This window comes from Petaurus breviceps, unplaced genomic scaffold (assembly GCF_028583685.1).
Source record: "Petaurus breviceps papuanus isolate PSGF00001 unplaced genomic scaffold, PetGlider_PUasm1.0 90903, whole genome shotgun sequence".
Classification (NCBI taxonomy): domain Eukaryota; kingdom Metazoa; phylum Chordata; class Mammalia; order Diprotodontia; family Petauridae; genus Petaurus; species Petaurus breviceps.
Genome location: NW_027187376.1, coordinates 10,156,212 through 10,181,062, shown reverse-complemented (window position 1 = coordinate 10,181,062; position 24,851 = coordinate 10,156,212). Strand labels below are relative to the sequence as shown.

Here is a 24,851-nt window from a genome sequence, read left to right as displayed (position 1 = left end):
AGAGAGAGAGAGAGAGAGAGCTCAAATCAATGAATTGGGCATGTAATTAAAAAAAAAAACTTAGAGAAAGAACAAATTAAAAAACCCAAATTAAACATTGGAAATCCTGAAAGTCAAAGGAGAGGTTAATAAAACTGAAAAAAAAAAAACATTGGTCTATTAAATAACAGGAGCTGGTTTTATGGGGGGGAAACAATAAAATAGATAAACCATTGGTTAACCTGATTTTTGAACAAAAGAAAAAAACCAAATTACCAGCATCAAAAATGAAAAGAGTGAATTCACCACAAATGAAGAGGAAATTAAAACAATTATTAGGAGCTATTTTGCTCAATTATATGCTCATGAATCTGCTAATCTAAGCAAAATCAATTAATATCTACAAAAACATAAATTGTCTAGATTAAGTTAACAGCCACAGTGACCAAGGACTGATTTTGATAGATTTAGCCCTTCTCAGAAATTCAAGGACCTAAAGCAATTCCAAGGAACATATGATGGAAAATGCCAGTCAATTCCAGAGAAAGAATTATGAAGCAGACTATTTTCTTTTTTGTTATATTTTGTTTTTTTCTTTCTCATGGTTTTTCCCATTCATTATAATTCTTCTATGAAACTTGACAATTGTGAAAATGTGTTTAATAGGAATGCATGCATAGAGCCTATATCAGATTGTAAGCTGTCTTGGGGACGGAGGAGAAAATTTAAAACTTATGGAAGTGATTGTTGAAAACTAAAAATAAATCATTCAATTTTTAAATAAAAGAATGAATAGAGGCATGTAAGAAAAAAATTGTCTAGGTTAACAGAAGAGGAAATAGAATACTTAAATAATCCAATCTTAGAAAAAGAAATTAAATAAGGCATCAATGAACACCCTAAGAAAACATCCCCAGGGTCAGATGGATTCACAAGTGAATTATTCCAAACATTGAAAGAACAATTAATTTCGATACAATGTAAACTATTTGGGAAAACAGGCAAAGAAGGAGTTCTACAAAATTCTTTATATAGTTTAAATATAATGCTATACCTAAAGCAGAAGAGCCAAAACAGAGGAGTCCTACAAAATTCCTTTTATGATGTACAGTACTGATCCTAAACGAGCAAGAGCCAAAACAGAAAAAATTCTATACCAATTTCTCTAATGAATATTGACAAAATTTAAATAAGGACATTATGGCAATATTTCACAAGGATCATACACTATGACCAGGTGAGATTTATACCAGGAATGCAGGGCTGGTTCAGTATTAGGAAAACTATTAGCATAATTGACCATATCAATAACAAACCAACAGAAATCATATGATAATCTCAAGAGATGGAGAAAAAGCTTTTGACAAAATACAACACCCATTCCTACTTTAGTAGCACTAGAAAGCATAAGAATAAATGGAGCTTCCTTAAAACAATAAGTAGTATCTCTCTAAAACTATTGGCAAGCATTATCAGAAGCTTTCCCAATAAGACCAGGGTGAGGAGGCAAGGAAGTCCATTGTCACTGCTTTTATTTAATGTTGTATTAGAAATGCTTGCTACAGCAATAAAAGAAGAAAAAGAAACTGAAGAATTATAATAGCCAATGAGGAAACAAAGCACTCTGCAAATATTATGATGGTATACTTAGAGAATCCTAATCAACTAAAAAATTAGTTGAAATAATTAACAGCTTTAGCAAAGTTGTAGGATATGTAATAAACCCACACAAATTGTCAATATTTCTATATATTACCAACAAAAATCCACCAATAAGAGATAAAAAAAGAAATTCCATTTAACATAACTGTAGACAATATAAAATACTTAGGAGTCTACCTGCTAAAACAAACCCAGGAACTATATGAACACAATTACAAAACACTTTTCACACAAATAAAGTCAGATTTATACAACTGGGAAAGTACTAATCATTCATTGGGAGGCTGAGCCAATATAATAAAAATAACAATTCTACCTAAATTAATTTACTTATTCAGTGCTATGCCAATTAAACAATCAAACAAATATTCTATAGAGCTTGAAAAAAATAAAATTCATCTAGAAGAATAAAAAGTCAAGAATATTATGGGAATTAATGGGAAAAATGTGAAGGAAGGTGGCCTAACCTTACCAGATCTCAAACTATATTATAAAGCAGTAATCATCAAAACAATCTGGTACTGGCTAAGAAATAAAGTGGTGGATCTGTGAAACAGATTAGGTACACAATATATCATAGTAAATGGCCACAGTAATTTAGTATATGTTAAACCAAAAGATCTAAGCTTTTGGGATAAGAACTGACTATTTAACAAAAACTGCTGGAAAAAAATGGAAAACAAATTGGCAGAAACTAGATAGAGATCAAAATATCACACAGTATACCAAGATAAGGTAAAAATGGGTACAGTATTTAGACATAAAGTGTGGCACCATGGGAAAATTAGGGGAGCATGTTATGGCTTAACTGTCAGATTTAAGGGAAGAATTTATGACCAAACAAGAGATAGAGGCATTACAAGATATAAAATGGATAATTTTCATGATATACAACTTATAAGCTTTTTCACAAATAAAACCAACACAGCCAAGATTAGAAGGAAAATAGAAATCTGGGGGGAAAATTTGACAGCAAATGTCTCTGATAAAGGTCTTATTTCTGAAATATATTAAGAATTAATTAAGATTTATAAAAAATACAAGTCATTCTTAAATTGATAAATGGTAAAACATGGATATATGGATATCCTATATGGATAGGCAGTTTTCAGGTGAAGAAATAAAAGCTATCTATAGTCATATGAAAAAAATACCCATCATCACCATTGATTAAAGAAATGCAAATTGAACAACTCTGAAGTACTACCTCATACCTATCAGACTGGTTAATATGACAGAAAAGGAAAATGATAAATGTTGGAGGGAATGTGGGAAAATTGAGAGACTAATGCATTGTTGATGGAGTTGTGAATGGATCCAACCATTTCAGAGAGCAATTTGAAACAACACCCAAAGGCTATATAATTGCACATACTCAGCAATACTGCCACTAGGACTGTATCCTAAGGGAAAAAATGTTTAAAAAGGAAAAGGATGGGGCGGCAAGTGGGAGCACCAGCTCCAGTGTTGAGAAGACCTGGAGATCAAGTTCCGGGCTCAGACACTTGGCACCCACCCAGAAACACCTGGCCGTGTAACCTTGAGCAAGTTACTTAACCCCAATTGCTTAGGGGCGGCCAGGTGGCTCAGTGAGTAAGAGCACCGGCTCCAGTGTCGGATGACCTGGATCAAATCGGGGCTCAGATACTCAGCACCACACCCAGAAATAACTGGCCGTGTAACCTCGAGCAAGTTACTTAACCCCGATTGCTTTAAAATAAATAAATAAATAAAAAGGAAAAGGATAGAATGTAATGGAATATTATTGTTCCATAAGAAAGGATAAACAGGCAGATTCCAGAAAAACCTGGAAAGATTTACACAAACTGATGCTAAGTGAAGTGAGCAGAACAAAGAAACATTGTACACACAGCAGCAGCAACATTGTGCAATGACCAGATTTGATAGACTTAGCTCTTCTCAGCAATGCAAGGATCTAAGACAATTCAAAAAGACTCATGATGGAAAGTACTATTCACAGCCAGAGAAAGTGGAGTCTGAATGCAAAGTGAAGCATACTATTTTCTCTTTTCTGCTGCTTTTTTTTCTTTCTTGTGATTTTTCTCCTTGGTTCTAATTCTTTACAACACAACTAATGCAGAAATATGTGTTGTTGTTTTTTTAAAAAGGTAAAAGCACCTATTTGTACAAAAATATTTATAATAGCTCTTTTGGGGTGGCAAAGAATTGGAAAGTGAAGGGATGTTCATCAATTGGGGAATGGCTGAACAAGATGTGGTATAAGATTATGATGGAATACTATTGTACTATAAGAAAAGATGAGCAGAATGATGTTAGAAAAACCTGGACTTACATAAACTGATGCAGAGTTAAGTAAGCAGAACCAGGAGTACACTGTACATAGTAATAACAATTACTGTACAATGATCAACTGTGAATGACTTAGCTGTTATCATCAATACAATGATCCAAGTCAATTTCAAAAGACTTATGATGAAAAATGCTGTCTACCTCCACAGAAAGAACTGATGGAGTTTAAATGCAGACTGAAACTATTTTTCACTTTATTTTTTTTTTGTGGGTTTTTTTTTTGATCTGTGTTTTCTTTCACAACATGACTAATATGGAAATATGTCTGGCATGACTGTACATGTATAACCTAAACCAAATTGCTTACTGATGTATGTGTATATGCATGCACACACACACACACACACACACACACATCTGTCTCTCTCATTTGTACGTAGTTGTGTTGTCTCTCCCATTAGACTGTGAGCTTCTTGAGAGCACAGACTGTTTTTTGTTTAGTATAGTGCCTGGAACATAGTAGACACTTAATAAATGCTTACAACTTGTTAAAAAAAAAAAAAAGAAAATGAGATGAAAGTCAGGGGATAGTAGAGGAAGAGAATCAGTGATATAAAGAATTTAGTTAAAATGCCGATATGCTAATTTTCATAAATCAGAAAGAAAAGTCCTAAGTAAACTAAATACTGGATTATCTAAACCCAGAATTTAGCCTGAGTGATGGTGAGTCATCTTGGTCAAGATATAAAATGGTCAGATTGAATTACACTTGGGGTAAGATTAAGACCCTGGCCATAAAATAGCATAAAACATAAATGAATACCTAAAGGGTAAAAACAAAAATTCACTTACATAGAGTTTTTATTATTGCCAAAACAAATTGTTGTTTTCTCCTATTAGTAGAAACTAAATAACATAAAAAGGCAAATAGTATATACACACACCAAACTTTACTAGGTAGACAATGTAAACACAAGAGCATACTTTTTTTAACCACCCAAAGTATACAAAAATGTTGCTCTGATATAGAAAAAAGTTTGCTATAACATCCTAATTACTGAAGTTAATGTGTATCATTGTTGGGTACCAAACAATTGCTAAATATCCAAAAATCTAACAACTTCACACTTACACCATGACACTTTTTCTAATGGGCTTCTCATCCAAATCTTCATCTGAGCTGCTGTCAGTTGCATCAGAGTCTAAACCCTCTTCAACATGAGACAACAAACCTGCAGCCGATAGTGCAAACTTCCGAATTTCTGCAATGCTGCACCTCGCGAAACCATTTTTTGTATCTTTCCACAAATCACTCTCTGAATTAGATAAGCAGACTTCTGGTTTAATTTCAGGGCATCTGTGGAAACTATTGTCTAGAATTCTGGCAGGTTCATGAAAGATCCTCATTCTTTGGGACTGATGTTTCAGAGAGAATTTCATCTGTTGACCACAGTGTTTAACAACATGCTTTGCCAGTAGCATCTGCAAGTGTTTCTGAGTTCTTTTGGCTTGGCTAAAGAGAACTTTTTGTTTGCTTACACAATGAAGTAAACGAGCATTCACTTCTTCTTCTTTCTCAGTGGCAGGGGAGCTAATAAGTACATTTGTGTGCCCAGGCCAAACTTTCTTCTGAGCACACTGCAAAAGATTCTTTTTACTCTCAGCACCAGAAGTCTTATCCAAAAGACCATTCTTTTGGTACCATTTACAATTTGGAAGCTCTACATTTTCTACACTACTGACTCTGGTTATATTGGAATCCAAAACATTTGGCAAATCAGCCATACACTGGCTTGTGGTCTCTGATAAAGGTTCCTTTTTGATGAAGTCTTCAGAATTAGGAGGACAAATTCTACTGAGCCTAATGCTGGTGCCATTCCTCAGCACGTTTTTTAGTTTATTGCAATTAGGGTCCCCTAATTTCTTTTGTTTGTAATTTTCACTATACATGTTTAATGAAGAATTAGAACTCATTAGAAAGACTGTCTGATAATGTTTTGAAGGCTGAGGAGAGCCAAAGTGTTTTAAATTCACAAAGTTAGTATTAAGGCCAGGTTCAGGAGTTGGAAACCCCAGCATTGAGCAATTAATCTGTGAAATGGAGTCTCCCTTTAGTTTTTCTTTAACAGTTCCTGGATTTTCCATACAAAGCACTGTTTCTGACTCCATGGTTCTAGATAAAGAAGATGACAAGTGGATGCCATGTCCCTTCATTTCAGCCTCTCTCAAAGCTGGGGTCATGGCGACTCCTATGGGTAATTGCAGGAAACCTGGAAATAAAATATGAAAATTAAAAATTAAAAATTTGTACACTTAGACATTAAGTTTTTTCACTAGCTCATAACCTTTCTAGATGTAGCAGTATACATACAAAGAACAGAATGGGGCTCCTTCCCCTTTCTAATTCTCCCTCACCCTCAGCTTTTTCTGTTAGTGAGACTTTAAATAGCTCACAAGAATGGCAATTGCTGTTCCCTCTATAAGACTGAGGCCTAAAACTCCAAAGCAACAAGACATACACATAGCAGGAATTCAAGAAATATCTAAGTGAATGAATTAATAAATACATGAAAGTTAATGTTAAGATACAAAGGAAAAATTTTCTACCTCTCAGTCTAGGCCCTTACTTCGGACATGACCTGTGATCACATAGTTTTAACAAAGGCTAGAATTAAATACTTTAAAACACACACACGTGTTGTATGTATCAAGTTATTTTATCCCTACATTTATCAGTATAATATTCACTTTTAAAACTTATTTTAATCCCCTGTACCAACATCTAAAACTCAAAATATTCTATTACAATAGCTATCTTCACTAAACACAAAGACCATGAAAATATTAATAACTTAGAAACTATGAACCAATATATTTTAACCTTCAGAAGAAACTCTCATTCTATATAGTGTACATACTTTTCTAACCATACTTAAACAAGAATTTCCTCTACCACACAACCAACAAATGGTCATCTAGCCTTTAACATTTTCAAATGAAATACAACCTACTAAGTACTGAGGCAGCCGGCCTATTTCACTTTTAGACAGCTCTCTTTGTTAGAAAGGTTTACGTTATATCAAGCTTAAATTTCCCTCTTTGCAATTTCTACCTGTTTGTCCTAGTTCTGCTCTCTATGGCCAAGAAGAACAATCCATCCATGTGATTACACTTCAAATAACTAAAGGGAGTTGTTACATTCTTCCTCAAGTCTTTCCTTAATATCTCTTCAAAATCCCCAGTTCCTTCAACTGATCCTGACTTGACAAAAACTAAAGGCTCTTCATCATTCATGTTATCTTCTTCTAAGTACATTTTACTTCTGAGAAAGAGTTACTTAGAGTTATAAAATATTAGAACTAGAAGGAGCCTAGGTGATTACCTAATCCAACACTTTCGTTTTATAGATGAAGAAACTGAAAAGCTAGTTGGTTAGTGGCAGACTCAAGACTAAGAACTTGCATTTCCTAACTCCTAGTCCAATGAATGCTTTATGCTAATCTACACTGACTCCATAAAATGGACATAAACTCATATTTTAACAGAGCAATACCCCATTATGGTATAAGCTATTATACCATGCTGTAGGGGAATTGCTAGGCATTGGCATTCCCCATCTTCAATATCTTCAAATATCTATACAGCTTCTTGCCTACATACAAAAGAGTATATGAATACAATAAATATTAGTACTTAAGCATACAAACAAGCAAAAGATATCACAAAAAATCTGGTCTGACTTGTAAGGAAGCACAGTTTAAAAAGACAAAAAAAGATTGTCCAGTTACAGCCCCAAAGAAAGAGAAACAAAAGCTAAATTTTATCTAATGTATCCAAAAATGAGAGTTTAATGGCTGAGAATCCCTACAATGGATCTCTGCAAATGTGAAGGTCCCAAAATGATACCAGATTAAACCTCTACAGTGTCACCATCCCCTCCAGGGCTACTTCTGCAACTTCCACTAACACTGGTGGTTGGGTCCCCGGGGGAGCACTGACTACTACTGCCAACACCATGTTTCAGCAGTATAACCCATCCAGGAGTACATCCTGGCCTTCTATCCCCTCCTACATTACCTTCCCAAATACAAACCACTTATGCTTTTTAAAGGTGTGTATGTATATACACACATATTTGTATTATGTGGATATAAAATTAACATGAAAATTATACATTTCTTAAAGGCATATATTATATATAAAGGTGTATAATATATGTGTATAGGATTTTACAATCCCTCTACATTTAGGCTTTAAAGTATCAATAAATAAGAAAACGGTTTAGGTTTTGTTTTGAGCATATATATTAGGAGGCATAAGCTGTCACAGAATATATTGGGAAAGATTCCTCATGCCCTGGAATGTCTGAGTTGCTTTTATTTTCTTATACTTTTGTCATATAAAACAGACCAAAGCAAAATCTATTTTAAAGTGCACACAATCTTATTATTAAATAGTATTAAAATATTCTGACAATGGGTACCTTAGAATATGTGTGTGTATGTATATGATTGAAACAAAATCCTCTTATCTATTAACACTTTAAATCACCAATGCAGGGAGATTATAAAATCCTAAATTCAGTAACTTCATTTTATTATATTTTACATTAAAAAAAAAATTTAAGGGGCGGCTAGGTAGTGCAGTGAGTTGAGCACCGGCCCTGGAGTCAGGAGGACCTGGGTTCAGATCTGGCCTCAGACACTTGACACAAAAATAAACTAGTTGTGTGACCTTGGGCAAGTCACTTAACCCCAATTGCCCTACCCTCCCCCCTCCAAAAAGCAAAAAAAAAATATTTAAAAAAAAGCACACATTTAAAAAAAAATTCAAGTTCAAATAACAAGTCTTCTTAACACTCTAGCTTCTAACTCACAATGGAAAATGTTGTCCATGTCTAGAGAAAGAACTATTATTGCATCTGAATGTAGATCAAAGCATACTATTTTTACTTTTTTTTGTTTTTTCTTTCTCATGGTTTTTCCCTTTTGTTCTTATTCTTCTTCTACCACATGACTAATGTTGAAATATGCTTAATATGATTATAGATGTATAACCTATATTGAATTGCTTGCCATCTTGGGGAGGGAGGAGAGAGAGAAAAAATTTGGAACTCAAAATCTTATAAAAGTAACTGTTTAAAACTATCTTTACATGTAATTGGAAAAATAAAATACTATTAAGAGTAAAAAAAAGCACATGCAAAATGACAAAAAAACTTCTAGTTTCTACATTAGATGAAAAATAAATGCATCTTAACAGAATCAGCAGATATTCATTTTTTAAAAGCAACTTCCATCATATGGAAAAATGTTCCAAATCACAAATAATTTCATAAATACAAATTTAAACAATTCTAAGTTTCTATCTCATACCCATCAGATCAGTAAAAATGACCAAAAAATTATAATCATTGAAGGGAATATGAAAGAATGGGTAAAGAAAAACACTGTTAATGGACATGTGGTTTGGTCCAACTATTCTGGAAAGGAATGTGGAACTATACCCCAAAAGACACCAAACTGTGAAAACCATTTGATCTAGCAATACTACTAGCAGGCATGAACCAACAAGGGTCCACAGAGGGAAAGGGCCCATATGCATCAAAATATTTATAGCAATTCTTTTTGTTGTATCAAAGACATGGAAAGAAGCTGCTCATCAACTAAAGATATGTGGTTTCATCTAAAATCTGATTTTTCTGGTTTTTTGTAGATGAGGATATTCATGCTCATTTGTCAAATTGAGAATGACCAAAAAATCAATCAACTTCCAAGGTAAGAGACGAGAGAAGATATTCAGTCTTATCTCCTATACATTCTACATCCAGAACAAGTGGTATAATAGTGGTGACCATGTCCAGTGCAATATTTGTTGAATGTTATTATGTTTAAATTATGTTTATTTGGTATGAAGTATACCAGAACTCTTAAATGACCAGGCTATTGAATTCATAAAAGGATATTAAAGGAGAAACCAAGAATGCTCAATTTACACAACACACTGAAGAACTCAGTGTCCTCAAAAAAAAAGATACTTTTATGTACATTTATTTCTTGATTATTAGTGTTCAAATGATGTACACACTTAGAAGAAAAGAAAAAGGTGGTTCTTTAATATCAAACTGGATCCTGGAGAATCCCCCTCCAGTGGTTTTTCTCCCCAGTTCTATATTCTGCTATTGCAATGATTATCACCTTTGCTGAATATTTACATTCATGGAACATGCATCCTAAACTTGGTATTGGTCACAACATAGGAAAAAAAATCATAATTCTTTCTCCCTCAAGGAGTTAGTTTAATAATAGGGGGCTTCAGAACCTAAAATTCAAGTCAACAAGCATTTATTTATTATCTACAATGTATCAGGCATTATTCTAGGTGCTGGGGTATAATACAAAAATGAAACCCCTTCCAGGAGCTGACATTCTACTGGGGGAAACTACAAGGACACAAAAAAATAAATACAAAGTAATAGGAAAAGGAAGGCACTAAAAACTCGGAGAAACAAGAAAGACCTCTTGTAAGAGGTTGCAGTTGGGCTGAATCTTGAATAAAGGATAGGATTCCAAAAGGCAGAGGTAAAGGAGAGCGTTTTAGTTTTAGGCATGAGGGACAGCTTGTACAAAGGCATAAATGTGTAACAGTGTCATTAACACAATGTCATATACTGGGAACAGCAAATAAGCCTGATCAGTGAGAACAAAGGGTGTATAATGGGGAAGAATATGCAGTCAATCTGGAAAGAGGCTAGAGTCAGTTTTTAAAGACTTTTCTTCTTCAAAAAGAAGAATTTACATTTTATCTTCTAGGCCAGAGGATGCCACTGAAGCTTCTTGATCAGGGGAATAATGTGGTCAAAACTATGATTTAATTTGACAGCTGGGTGAAGAATGGATTGCAAAAGAATTGGTGGGTGTGAAAAGACCAATTAGAAGATTCCTACAATAGTTCAAGGGAGATATAATAAGGGCCAGAATCAGGGTGAGTATGGTGTGAAAAGGAGACATATGTGAGAAATGTTGCAGAGGTAGAATCAACAAAATTTGGCAACTGATAAGATATAGAGAGTGAGTCAGAAGTCAAGGAAGACTCCTAGATTACAATCTTGAGTTACTAGAAGATGATGATATATCCTCTACATATATAAAGAATTTAGAAGGAAAGGTAGGTTTAGGGGGAAATAGAATGAAGTAAGTTGCCTACAGAACATTTAGATATAACTGTTGAGCAAGGAGATGGAGTTAGGAGACTGAATACAGGAGAGAAATAGGGGAGAAGACACATTGGTTCCAGCAACTTATGAAACTACCTATTCATTGCTTAAACTACAAAATATCCAAACTCAATGTTTGCAAATTTTTTCACTTTGAAAAAGAATGAATAATCAAGGTACTGTCCACTCTATGTCATCTGTACAAATGGCAATGAATATACAATTTCATTCAACAATGAATATACAAATCACTATCTTTAAATAACTACTTTTTAACCACAGAATTCCACAATTACATTTGGCTTAAACCAAAAATAAGTCTTCTGCATAAGGCAAAGACAAAAAGTTTTCTTTCTGGATAGCATTAGTAATTAACCTTAAAAAAATATAATCACTGGCTATAGATAATCTTCAAGCTGGCAATCCAGAGTTGACTTTATGTATATATTTTCCTTCCAAGTTTAACCCTCAAATGTCTGAGATGTGATAAAATTAGTGAGGCTGCATAGTTCATAAAAGTCTGAAAATGACTCAAATTTTTTTTCTTTGATCACTCTGAAATTTATTGTTATTATAAACAAAATCAAATTTGTTTAATAAAGAATTTAAATGGCCAAATCATTGCTATTGCCATAAATTGTAATTTTTTTCTAAATTTATGCTTTAACTCAGAGAACATTCCTTCTGAGCTAAAAAGAAAATAAATTTTACTTGCAAAAATATTTTGTGAACCTTCAAACAAACTTTTCCCTGTTGCTTCCAAAATGTTTCTATTAGTGATTTAACCTGTAATTTTAAGGTGTCTAATTTTAAGAAGATTTTAAGATATAAATGTTTTAGGATTTGGCATTATTTAAATGGAATTCAGCAATATGTCAACATAGAATATTTAGCAAAACATGTACTCCATAGGTTGCTTAGAGTTGGAAAAAGACACAAAATGAATATTTATTGAGTTGGGCTTGATACTTAGTAACAAAACATTATGAATCAAAGTATCTTCCTCATAAAAATCTAACTGAACTTTTGGCAACTTTCAAATATTAGAAGCATACCATTCTAGAAAATCTCCCCTTCATTTGAAATAATGTAAGCCTATGCTAGCCTATACTAAGACTTGCTCCTGAGAAAATTTGCAGTAAAGGTAAATTTCAAAATCTTGTTTACCTTATTCTAAAGTCCAATCAATTCGTGTCTTTTATATTGTCTACTAAAGTTTTTTTTTAATTTTCAATCTGAAAAGTAATAAATCTATTCCTTAAATACTTAAAACTCACAGAATTATAATTTGGACAATTTCAGAGAGTGCTTACATGTATAGTAAAGGACAAGGAGTAATTTCAGGTAACAAAAAGAGAGCCAAGTTACTCTCTTGAATCTTCAGAAGCTGAAGGATCCTACAGTAAGGTGAATTAATATACATATATACACATGCACGTGTATATAAATGTATATGTATGTGTTCATGTGTATATGATTCATAGTTATCATTTTCTCTTTGACAATTTTTCCTTCAAAAAAAAAGGCACAATACAGAAGTTAATTCATAGGCTAATAAAATAAAGAGGAAAGCATTTATGCAGATTACTGCCTTCCACAGCTGCTCAGTAGAAACATGTAAATGTAGTTCTATAGTGTCATGCTTTCCAGATTCCTTTAGAAAACAATTTGAAAACTCTTAATTTACATCAGTTCGCTATAGTATTTGGCATGTCCTGGATATGGTTAGCTCAGTTCTTTAAAAGTTTATAAGTAAGAGTTTATTAGTGAGAGATTTTATAACTAAGAAATTCTGCTTAAAAAAATGAAAAAGGAATTCTCTCTGAAACTAAAGGAATTCAAATAAAGATAAAAACAGCTTGGGTGGTCACAGAAGACATCAAACAAATAATAATTCAAGTAGAGCTCATTATTTTTCAGTTATCAGTGCATGACTCAAAAACACGACTGAAGAATTAAGTTATCTACTTGATCACCAATGATGGTATGTAAACTTAGATACGGCAAGTTTACTTCTTAAAGTACATTACCAAATTAGTTCAGCCATACACTTTAATCTCAAATTAATTTTATGTGGCAGAATATGCAGGGCAAAGCATCTAAAAATATTACATGTAGGCCTCACAAATATGTCTAATAACCACTCAAGAATTAGAAGAGTGTAGGATTAGGCACAAAGCCACTGTTAGAACAAATAGATAATGAGAGTTAATAAAAGGTTTTAAAAGCAGGAGCATTCAAAACAATTCTCCCCATAACATAATATTTAATAATATCTAACATTAACAAAATAATATCTAACATAATATCTAAAGTTTTGAGATTTTCAAGGCATTCTACATGTTATCACATTTGATCCTCATAATAACCCAGCAAGTTAAGTGGTTTTGGTTTTGGTTTTTTTTGCTTTGTGGAGGGGGTTAGGCAGGGCAATTGGGGTTAAGTGACTTACCCAAGGTCACATGGCTAGTGTTAAGTGTCTGAGGCTGGATTTGAACTCAGGTCCTCCAGACTCCAGGGCCAGTGCTCTAATCACTTTGCCACCTAGCCACCCCAGATAGGTGCTATTTTTATCCCCATTTTATTGATAAAGAAATTGAGACTGAAAGAGATTAAATGACTTGGATTGAAAGAGATTAAATGACTTGCACAGAGTCACATAGCTATTGTTGTCTGGTACAGGGTTTGAAATCAGGTCTTCCTCACTCCTGGTATAGCATTCTATCTACTTTGCTACCCGGTTTCCCAATTTAAAAATAAAACCAAAACATTCATATCCATTTGCAGGCAAGAAAAAAATGCCAGAAAAACTAAGTAAAATGAAAATAACTAAGATACTAAGAGTAATGTATTGGTTTAAGATAAAATTTTGAAGTTCACATTGCCAAATAGCATTTTATTCACTTCAACATGGTGCATTAATGCCTTATTTATCTCAGATGAATGAGATAAAGAGCTCCATAGAATTTTCCAAGTAGCTGAAGCTTACTCCTTTAGATAACACATCTTTTTTTATAGTTAAACCATTTCTATGGAGAATTCATGAAGTATATTCTACATTTACCTACCATCTTAAACAGAGTATACTGAACAAAATGATAACTTTTCTTGAGGTCATTGTTAGGAATATAAATTATTATACTGTGTTTTAAAAAAAACCAGTCCCTGGAGTTACTAAGAAAACTGTTCTTAAGATGGGTTTTTTGGGGCAGCCAGGTGGCTCATCGAGTAAAACCACGGGCTCCAGTGTCGGGATGACCTGTGGATCAAATCCAGGCGCAGATACTTAGCGCCACACCCAGAAATAACTGGCCATGTAACCATGAGCAAGTTACTTAACCCCTATTGCTTAAAAAAAAAAAAAGATGGGTTTATTATAGTTGGTGAATTTGCTAGTTGATTCTGCTACTTCCAGTTATTCCTTTTATCACTGTTAACTGTCCTTTCTCAGAAGTTTTTTTTTAATCCCTTAACAGTCTCAGATCCCAGCTGCTTTTAATCTATAATCCTAGTCAGTATGTTTAACTTTAAAAATAGTTCTAGGACCAGGCCTAAAGGTGTCTCTAGGTTTTTCCTATATATAAAAAATAAAAGTGTGTGGATGGACTTTGTGACTTTTCTAGTCAGAGTATATCTGGGGCCTGATTTTCTACCTCAGTTTTACTAAGATGGAGATTGCTAGCTCAAGTGCTCTGGGGTCACCCCAACTGGCTCCCTGGTGCCGTGGAGAGCCCCCAAAGGAGAAGAACCTCAGCTTGGGACCCAAAAGCTCCTTTCTGTCCTGCCTGAAACCACCTAAATATTGTCTCTTGCCATGGTTTCCATCACTCTGTTCTTTACAGGTTCTATTCCTACCTGTAGGAATAGAATACATTTTCGGCTTTAAAATCATAAATGTGCATATATTACATATATATGCACACACATATATACACATATATATGTACATGCATACACACACACACACAGATACCACAGCCTTTGTCCTCAATTCTACTATAGTCCTGCATTAAGAGCCACTTCTTGAAGATCTCTTCCAGGATGTACCACTAACATCTCAAATTCAAAGTGCTCAAAACAGAAATAGCTTCCCTCACCAATCAACCCTTTCACCAAATTTCTCTACTTATTTTGAGGAAAACTCCACCCTCAGACAGCTAGATAGTGGAGTGGATAGAGTACTGGGCTCGCAATCAGAAAATTTCATCTTCATGAATTCAAATCTGACCTCAGACACTTACTTAGCTGTGTGATCCTGGACAAATCACTTAACTTTGTTTGCCTCAGTTTCCTTATCTGTATAATGAGATAGAGAAGGAAATGGCAAACTACTCCAGCATCTTGGCCAAGAAAACCCCAAGCAGGGTCAAGAAAGGTCAGACACAATTGAACAACCACAACAAACTACATTCTCAGGCACCCAGATGCATAAACTCAGATTAATTCTTGACTCTTCATTCTCTCCCAGATAGAAGCAACTGCCAAGTCACATCATTTCTATCTCCATAATGTCTCTCATAACTGTCTTCTTTCTATGGACATGGCCTCCACACTAGACCAGACAAGTCCTCAGGACCACTATGCTGAATTACTACACTACCTCCCACTGGGCCCCTTGATTCAGTCCTCCCTTCTCTAATTCAGTCTCCATACAAACGTCCAAATACTATTTCTAAGGTACAGGTCTGATGATGTCATTTCCCTTCTCAAAAACCTTCCAAGCCTCTCCCATTAAAGTATTTCTGGGATAAAATGCAAATTCCTCAACTTGTAAACATTTCAGATCTTTCAGTCTGACTCCAACCTACCTTCCAATCTGATTTCACATACTCCTCTTGATGAATTCTACACTCCAGACAAACTACAATAACAGTTGTTCCTGAACGTAACACTCCATCTCCCACTTTTACGCATTCACACGAGCAATCCCCCACTACATGCAATGCACTCAATCTTCTACTCTCCCTTGAAAAATCCTTTTCTTCTTCCAAGCCTCCACTCTGGTACTACTTAGTCCATGAAAACCCCAGTTATTAGTGTTCTTTCCCTCCCCACAATTCTGCTTGAATTAATTTTGCATACATTTTGTGTACTCCCTAACAGAAAGTAAGCTCCCTGAGGGTAGTAACTATTTTGTTTTTGTCTTTGTATTCACAACATCTAGCTAATGAGACAAAAAAACAAAACAAAACAAAAAAACACCATATGTCACAACAATCGTCCATATTCCAAATCACAATCTTTGAAGGAAACCAGTCTAGAAAATTTTGTAAAATTAAAATGGAAACTAAAACCTTCTTGGTATTTAAATAAACATATACTCTGTAATGATTAAGTAAATACTACTTTTAGGAAAGACTATTAACAAACAACATGATCAGGAAAGACTTTTCCTAGAAGGTGGCATCTGAGCTGGGGATTCTGAGGAAATCTCTGGAAGGAAGCTAGTGATTTTAAGAGATGGAAGTAAGGAAGAAGAACACTATACACATGAGGGACAGCCCTATTCAAAAGAATGGAAACAGAAGAGAGCAGATTTGAAAGGGACCTCAGCTGCCATGTAATTCAACCCTTATCTGAATAGACATCCCTTCTATAATATACCCAACTTGAGGTCATCCAGCCTTTGCTTAAAGAACTCCAAGAAAAGGCAACCCACCACCTTCTGAGGAGGTCCATTTCACTTCTGGGCATTTCACTTGTTAGGACACAGGTGGCTATGGTGGACAGTGCTGTACCTGGAGTCATAAAGACTTGAGTTCGAATCTAGTCTTAGGCATTTACTAGTTGTGTGACCCTAAGCAAGTAACTCACCCTTTGTTTCAGTTTCCTCATCTGTAAAATGGACATAATAATAGCACCCACTTCCCAAGGTTGTTATAAGGACAAAATAATATTTGTAAAAACAATTTGCAAACCTTAAAGCACCATATAAATAGTAGTTATTATTATTATGACTAATATCATTCTCAAATTTGCTTGTCTAGAACTTTTACCCATTGCTTCTGCCCTCTGGGGATAAAAAGAAATAGTCTAATCCATCTTCCACATGACAGTCCTTCAAATTCTTTAACAGTGAGATCATGTGTTCTCTGTGGGCTAAAAATCTCCAGTTCTTCATATGATATGGACTCAAGACCCTGGTAAGGTGGAAAAACTCAGAAGACTTTGGTTTACATGTGTGACATTAGGTAAGTCACTTAACTTTTCCAGGCTTCAATTTCTTCTAGAAAATGACAGCTTTGGACTAGGCAACCTCTAAGGTACCTTTCCAGCTTTAGATATGTAAGTATTAAAGCAGTTAGAAATGAGAATACAGAGAGAAATGATTTTCATTTTAGCAAGTGTCAACTCTGAATCACAGGAACAAGGGAGATCAAGAGCTAAGAGTTTGCTTAATACCATGAAGGTGCTCAGACCCCTACCCTCCAGGTTCTGTGATGACTTAACACGATGTCTAGAATTCGGGGATAGTGAAGGGCAAATAGCAGTAACCAAGACCCACATATAGCTGTGGCTGCAAAGAGAAAAAGAAATAAAATGAAAACTAACAAGATTTAGCTGCAGATCAAATAAATAGATCAAATCAGAGCAGAAAGGTTGCTATATTTCAACAGAATTTGATTGAGATAAATAAATAATATCTGAGGACTCACACTTTTGTTTACAAACCTCCAGTTAGAAAGCTTTATGAAACCTACTGTTAAGAGTCAAATATATACTAGGCCAAGTAGATACAAATTTAAATTGCTAGAGATCAGATAGTGCCCTGTTTGTATCTCTAAATGTTCTAGAAAAGCCTTACACATAGAGAAGCCAGCTGACAACATATATACTTGTCTAATTCTTAGTCTCTTATTCAAGCAACTTTTATTTCAAAGACTTTCCCATCACTGCTAGACAAGCATGTTTTTTGCCCAACATGGATTTTTTTTTCACCACTATTTTTTCTACAATTAAAAGGAAAAGGGGCCTTGTCTTCATGGCACAGTGTCTATAAATACTTCAAATTAGGGTTTTTTGTTTAAAAAGTAAACATCACCCAGAAGTCATCTGATGCATATTCCACAGGACCATATCAAGTTACAAAAGACAGTGAAAATACCACATTCCCTTTTCCCCAAACCTTTTAAGTTCAGAAAAGACAAAAGAGAATGACTGTAATGAACACTAGACACCACTTTGTTTAGTATAAATTCTTAAGCTTGTAGTAGTGTTCTAGTTCATAAAATTTGGAGCTATTAGTGATCGTCTAGTTCTATAATCTTATTTTTACAAACGAGAACACTGAGGCACAAGGAGTGAAGCCAACTTCTCCAAAGTCTCACAGGTGGTAAGCAGAACTAACTCAAGCGCAGATCCGTTGCTTCTAAATCCAGGGAACTTTCCACCTCACTGCACAATGAAGGACAAAAACTTCTACCAAAACAGTGGAAGAAAGCTATCTGAGGGAAGTTTTACTATCCTGGCTTAGCAGTGAGGCCAGACTTACTCCTTCCCCCTCCTTGGCGGACAGGAGCACTAACTTTACTACTCTATCCTCTTCCAAATACAGTCTCAGCGCCTTTAACAACTTCCCCTCCATTCCATCCCCTTAAGACTGTGCTGGGTTGGTCCAGTTTAGGCTATGCAATTAGGAAAGTCCCGCCCCAATAGAGCACATGAACTAAAGTTCAGAACATAAAACACGCACGAGCGCGCGCGCGCACACACACACGCGCACACACACACACACACACAATTACTGCAGCCATGGCCACACCCTAATATCTTAAAAAGAGATACAGCAAAGTGGGAGAGAGGATTTGAGGGTTGGTACCGAGGAAGGAAAGGGGAGGGCAAATGCAACCCACGTGGTCTTCCCTTAGCGCACGCGCCAGCCAAAACAAAAGAGAGGCGGGACAGACCCCGCCCTTCCCCCACGTGACCCAGGCAGGGTCCGCCCCCCCCTCTCTTTCCCTCCTCCTTGGTCCCCTCCCCTCAGGATCTCCCCAGGCTGTTCGGTTTTGGCCGTTTAAATTGGGCTCCTGTCCCGACCCCTCCCCGTGGGCGCGAGCTTCTGCCGGGGACCCAGTGGCTAACAGCCCCGAAAAGGCTCGGGGGTTGGTCGGGCGGTCCCCCCGCCGGCTAGCCAGCGCTCCTCCTGCTCCCCTCCGCCCGCCGCCACTCCCCGCGCTGCGGTCCCCAGCTCCGGGAGCTCCCCGCGCCCCCCAGGGACAGCAGAGTCCGCTCCCCCTCAGCCCGCCGCGGAGACCCCAGCCACTCGCCTGCTGGGGCGCCCCCGTTCCCCACCGCCGCCGCAGTACCGTCGGTCCGGCCGTGGTGGGGGCTGCTAAGGTGGTCTCCGGCCGCCCGCCGCCTGCCCGCCTCCCCCCCGCCCGGGGCGTCGCCAACTCTTCTCCACAGCTCGCCCCGGCCGCCGCCGCGGTTTAACAGTCCGGTGGCTGCCAGCAGCTCAGGACAGCTCGGGGGATGGAACCCTGCTGGGGGAGGCGGGGCCGGTCGCGGAGCCAGCCAATCGCAGCTGGGGAAGGGGCCGCACTATGCAAATCTAGGGCGGTGAGAGGTGGGGAAACCCCCGGGAAGGAGGTGGGACCCGCTGGAAGCGTTTCGGAGCGCTCGGGAAGCGGTCTGGGAGTCCGAATCCGGCTGAGCTATCCCTTGCCTTCCCTTCTCCCCCTCCTCCCACCCTGCGCATCATTCCCTCCCCCGGTCCGACGCGCACAAGGCCAAATAGAGTTGCTCCTCGACCACTGCTTCAGCCCACTGCGTGCCCTGAATTGTCCTCCAGCCTGCTCACTGTAAAATTAAGGTTTTCACGAAAGGCATCCCAGCTAGGAAAAAGGCTGCTGCTTGGGCAGAGTGACCGTATCACCTAGCTGGACCTGCATCTCACTCCGGACCCAAGCCATCCCAGGCACTCACCTGATCGCTTTCAAAAGCGGCTGCTTCTCAATGTTACAAAGTCAAAGCCTATGAGTGCAAAAACTCCGTATCCCCCGACCTGCTTACAGTTCCCGCAATCACCTAATTTCAGTCTCCTTCCTGGGCACAAGAAAGTTAAGTTAACTAGATTCTTTTAAAACCAGGAGTTTTAACCTCTGGATGATTTGAAGATAAGAAAGTATGTCTACTCCACAGTACCGCAATAAAATAAAAAAGAGACAGTAAATGGAGTGACTTGACGCCGGATATCAAATAAATATGGGAAATTTTTTTTTCGGGTTGATTATTCTTTCACTACGCTAATTATGTTGATATCTCATCTGTGATTTCAGTGATACTAAGGGGCTGGTTTTGAGTTTGGGTTTTTGCCCTGACCAGAGGTTTCTTTGGTTTAGAGAACTAGACCCAAGCAGATTGGAAACTGTTCAGCAGTTCATAGTCTTAGAGTTGCCTCAGGCTTCGAGAGGTTAAATGATTAGCCCAAGATCACTAAACCCTTATACTTTACAAGTAGAACTTAAATCCAGTTCTTCCTAGCTCCAAGGCTGGCTGTCAGGTTCCAGGAGAGTAGAGTGTATTCCGTAGCACCTAGCACGGAGCCTAACACTATGGCTTAATAAATGTTTGTCGATTGATTGATATATCAGACTATCTCTTTACGACAGTGGAATTATAGAATGCCTCCTCAAATACCAAATTTACACCGAATGCACTTGAAAAAAAATGTTCATACGGATTTTAGGTTCAGGATTACGATCAATTGCGGTTGTCTCTTCAGCTACATTAACTTAATAGAACTGTGGGAAAGATTCAGGAAAGAGATTTATGACAAAGGAGTAGAATATAAAAGACTGAAGGATTATGATAAAATGGAAGATGGGCAGATTAATCTATAAGAACAGACTGCGTGCTTTACAATAAATATAAAACTTTTATCACCTGGAGGGAGTCCAGACACAGGTTTTTGTTGTTTGGTACAAGGAACTCCCTCTACAAATGCAGATTCACAACTGTTCTGTAATCTGATAGCATTGAGAAGTTAAAAGATTTGTCTGGACAAGGTCACAGTCACTATGTCAGACCTGAATTTATTGGTGAGAATAAAAGTTATGCAAATTATTTCATCCTTCACTTTTGGTATTGTGCAATAAGGAAAAAGCCAAAAAATTCAGACAATGCTGAGTAGTAGTGTGAAGAACTGGATTTAATTAATTGATTTAATTAATCAATGAACAACACATTTATTTATTACCTTCTGTGTGCTAGGTACAAAAATACATAAATCAGACACAGTCCCTTTCCTTTGGTAGCTTGTCACCTACTTGAACAAATTGAAAAGATAAGTAAAAATAACAAGACAAAAAATGTTTGGTACCAAATGAATGAGAAAAATAATGAGTGCTATGGGAATCCAAAGGAAGGAAATAGCATAGGTTTCTATCTGCACTTCTTAATAGAAGGAATAATCAAATCATGGATATGTTTAAATTTTGGGGAAAGAAAAAGAAAATCTTAGTTTCTAAAATATATATAAAGCAGAACTTCCTACTACAATAACAACATTTAGATCAACTGAGAATCTTGGGGGAAGGATTTGGGTAGAAATGAAGAATACTGGAAATGTGTTGAATAGTCAATTTCCACATTGAAAACTCATTTAGAGCTAAGTATCGTCTTTCCTCCTCCTTCCCCCACTACTTTCTGGTTCATCCCAGAAAGCCATACTGGGATTATTCAGGTTAAAAATCCCGTTTGTTACTGGAGTTGTACTCCAGGCTCTGGACAACTGTCTCCATCATTCCCCTTCTCCCTCCTCAGCCTTCCTCTTACTTATATCTCTTATTTCTATAGCTTTACATTTTACAAAATGCTTTATATACATTGCCTTATTAGACCTTCACTACAAGCCTGTGACAGAGGTATTTTAATTATTTTCTTCTTTTCATAGATGGAGAAACTAAGACTCAGAAATGCTGATCAACTTTCCCATAAGGCACATAGATTAAGTGGGAGAGCCGATGCTCTGATTCCAAATCCCATGCTCTTTCACAATGATCCAACTTGAGTATTAGCAGGGTGTATACCAAGACTCAAAATGAAGTCTTTGGAAGTTTTTGTGCTGGGACACTCTTCTCGTATTAAGAAGTAATTTTAGTTCCTTGCTTTCTCAATATTAAGAAGTAATTTCAGTTCCTTGCTTCCATAACCAGATTTCAAAGGGAAGAAATCTAAGGGAGTAAAAAGATGATATCAGAGTGGAGAAAGGGATCATCAAGGAATCTTTTATACTGACAGTCACAGTTCCTGAGGCTCACAACCTTTGCAACATACTTGACTTCTCTCTTTTCATTGATTCCCATATGTAATGCATCACCTAGCTTTGCTAATTCTTTTCTTTTTTCATAGATTTATTCCCTTTGCCTTTCCACAACCTCTCTGCTAAATTCAGACTTTATCAATTTACTTCCAATTTATTTAAATAGATCTTAGCCTGTTTTCTTGTTTCTTGTATCTTCTTTTTTATCCTTTATATATCCTTGAGGGTAACTGACCCTGTAGGTGAGTTAGGGGGATGTCTACCCCAAGCATGTGAAGACTTCTGGGGTGAATGGGTAGATGTGAACAATTTGTTCCAACAGCCATGAAATTGACTGAATAGCTTGGATAGCTTACATCTAGGTAGACTTCAAAGATGCCAAGGTCATCTACTGCATCCCAGGCCATCACTAGTCACCTTAACTTTTGTCTTGCCACTGGACTTCTATTTCTCTGGAAGAGAGAGGCTGATGACTTTGTGAAACTCTGCCTCATTTATCTCCAATTCACCCAAAATTTAAAGCATCATCCCATGATATCACTGATCCTCTTAGAAAATAATGAACATCTTCAAAGATGTGTGTGTGTACACATGTATATGTATAATATATAATAAAATATATGTAAATATATGTAAACAAGGAAATTAACTTTCCTCAGACAAAACATTTTTAGGACTCAAGAAATAGGTCAAAATAGCACAAACATTGAATAAAAAAGTCTGTCTTCCAGACCTAGTGCCATCACTACTAAAGAAAGAACTTTCTGTACTTCTTCCTTGTGCTTAAGGAAGATCAGCATTATTTTTCATTGCTTCCACTGATGATAATTCCTAAAGAACAAGTATAATCACATCACTCTTCTGCTCAAAAAACTTCAGTGGCTCCCTATTGCCTCTAAGATCAAACAAACTCCTCTGTTAGCCATTAGAAATTCCTCTGGATCTTGTACTAGTCTACCCTTCCAGGCTTATTGTGCATTTACTCCCCTTCATTTACTCTACAATCTAGTCAAACTAGCTGACTTGCTTTTCTTCATATATGACCTTCTGTCTCCTTACTCCAAACACCTAAAATGAGCTTCCTCCTTACCCCTGAGACTTCTTAGATACTCTAGCTTCCTTTGAAGTTCATTTCAAGCACTACCTTCCATATGAGACCTTTTCTGATTCCCTAATTACTAGTATTATACCCGAATAATATTGTATTGTATATGTCTTGGTATCTGGAACACTTAGCATAGTGCCTAGCACATAATAGGTGCTTGGTTCATGCAGGCAGCTGGTGGCACATTGGATTGAATGTTGGGCCTGGAGTCAAGGAGAGAGACCTGAGTTCAAATGTGACTTCAGATACTTTGCATCTGTGTGATTCTGAGCAAGTCACTTATCTTCTGTCTGCCTTTTTCTTCCCAACTGTAAAATGGTGATAATAATAGCACCTACTTTTCAAATAAGAATCAAACGAGATAATATTTGTAAAGTGCTTAACACAGTCCTGGGCACATTTTTTTTTTTTTTGCTTTTTGGAGGGGCAATTGGGGTTAAGTGACTTGCCCAAGGTCACATGGCTAGTTTTGTGTTAAGTGTCTGAGGCTGGATTTGAACTCAGGTCCTCCTGACGCCAGTTCTGGTGCTCTATTCCCTGTACCACCTAGCCGGCCTGCTGGGCACATATTAAATGCTACATTTAATAAATGCTTATTCTCTTTCCTTCCCTTTCACCCTAATAAATGCTTGTTGATTGTGTGAACATATTGTTTCTGGATGGAATGTAAACTCCTTGAGGAAAAGGTTTGTTTCATTTTTGTCTTTGTATTACCAATTCTTAGGATATTACTTGGTGCTCAATAAATATTTGCTAATTGATTGCCAATCCCATGTTCATTTCTACATCTGTCTTTACATATTACCTGTCCTGTCTTAGCCGGAAACTCACATCTATTTAGAAGGACTCTTTGTTACCCTACTATCTCTATCCACTTTAGTTTGGAATTTTAACTACAGATTAGTCATTATTTTCATAGCTGATATGCATAAATCTGTTTTAGTGTATTAAATTACTAAGCAGTAGATGACTCAACACATATCTGAAACTGTTCCTGCTAGTTGCCATGTTTCTCCAGCTCATGTTAATAAAATAAACTGTTGTGCTTTTCTTTTCCGATTGTTTTACTTTAGTCCTGCTCTTTATTCTTTTAGCCAAATGGGGGATGGTAGAGAGCAGAAGAGAGGAATCACTCTTAAAGAAACAGTACACCTTTACTTTCAGTGCCAGAACATAGCATTACATTTCTGCCACAACCTTACTATCTAATATCCCTGGGAACAGACCAATATGTAAAAAGCTATAGGTATAAGGATTGAGGTGTGATTATACATTAATAAGACTAATTTAGCCATTCAGGAAAGTTAGGAGAGAGAGAGAGAGAGAGAGAGAGAGAGAGAGAGAGAGAGAGAGAG

At 36.7% G+C, this 24,851-nt stretch overlaps 1 protein-coding gene across 10 annotated transcripts in view; it reads right to left on the bottom strand.

The window, feature by feature from the left end:
- KANSL1L (KAT8 regulatory NSL complex subunit 1 like) overlaps positions 1-19,583 on the bottom strand; it is a 171,006-nt gene extending 151,423 nt beyond the window's left edge. For 7 of the 10 annotated variants that reach the window (XM_069075232.1, XM_069075234.1, XM_069075236.1 and 4 more), the window contains exons 1-2: positions 19,396-19,526; positions 5,045-6,182 (exon numbers count right to left, since the gene is read on the bottom strand). In XM_069075232.1, the coding sequence (XP_068931333.1) occupies positions 5,045-6,153 (1,109 nt within the window). In that variant the 5' untranslated portion in view covers positions 6,154-6,182; positions 19,396-19,526. Of the gene's footprint in view, positions 1-5,044; positions 6,183-19,395 lie in introns of all 10 variants that reach the window. The other 3 variants (XM_069075237.1, XM_069075238.1, XM_069075229.1) reach the window with 2 other exon arrangements.
- Between the last annotated feature and the right edge of the window lie 5,268 nt (positions 19,584-24,851).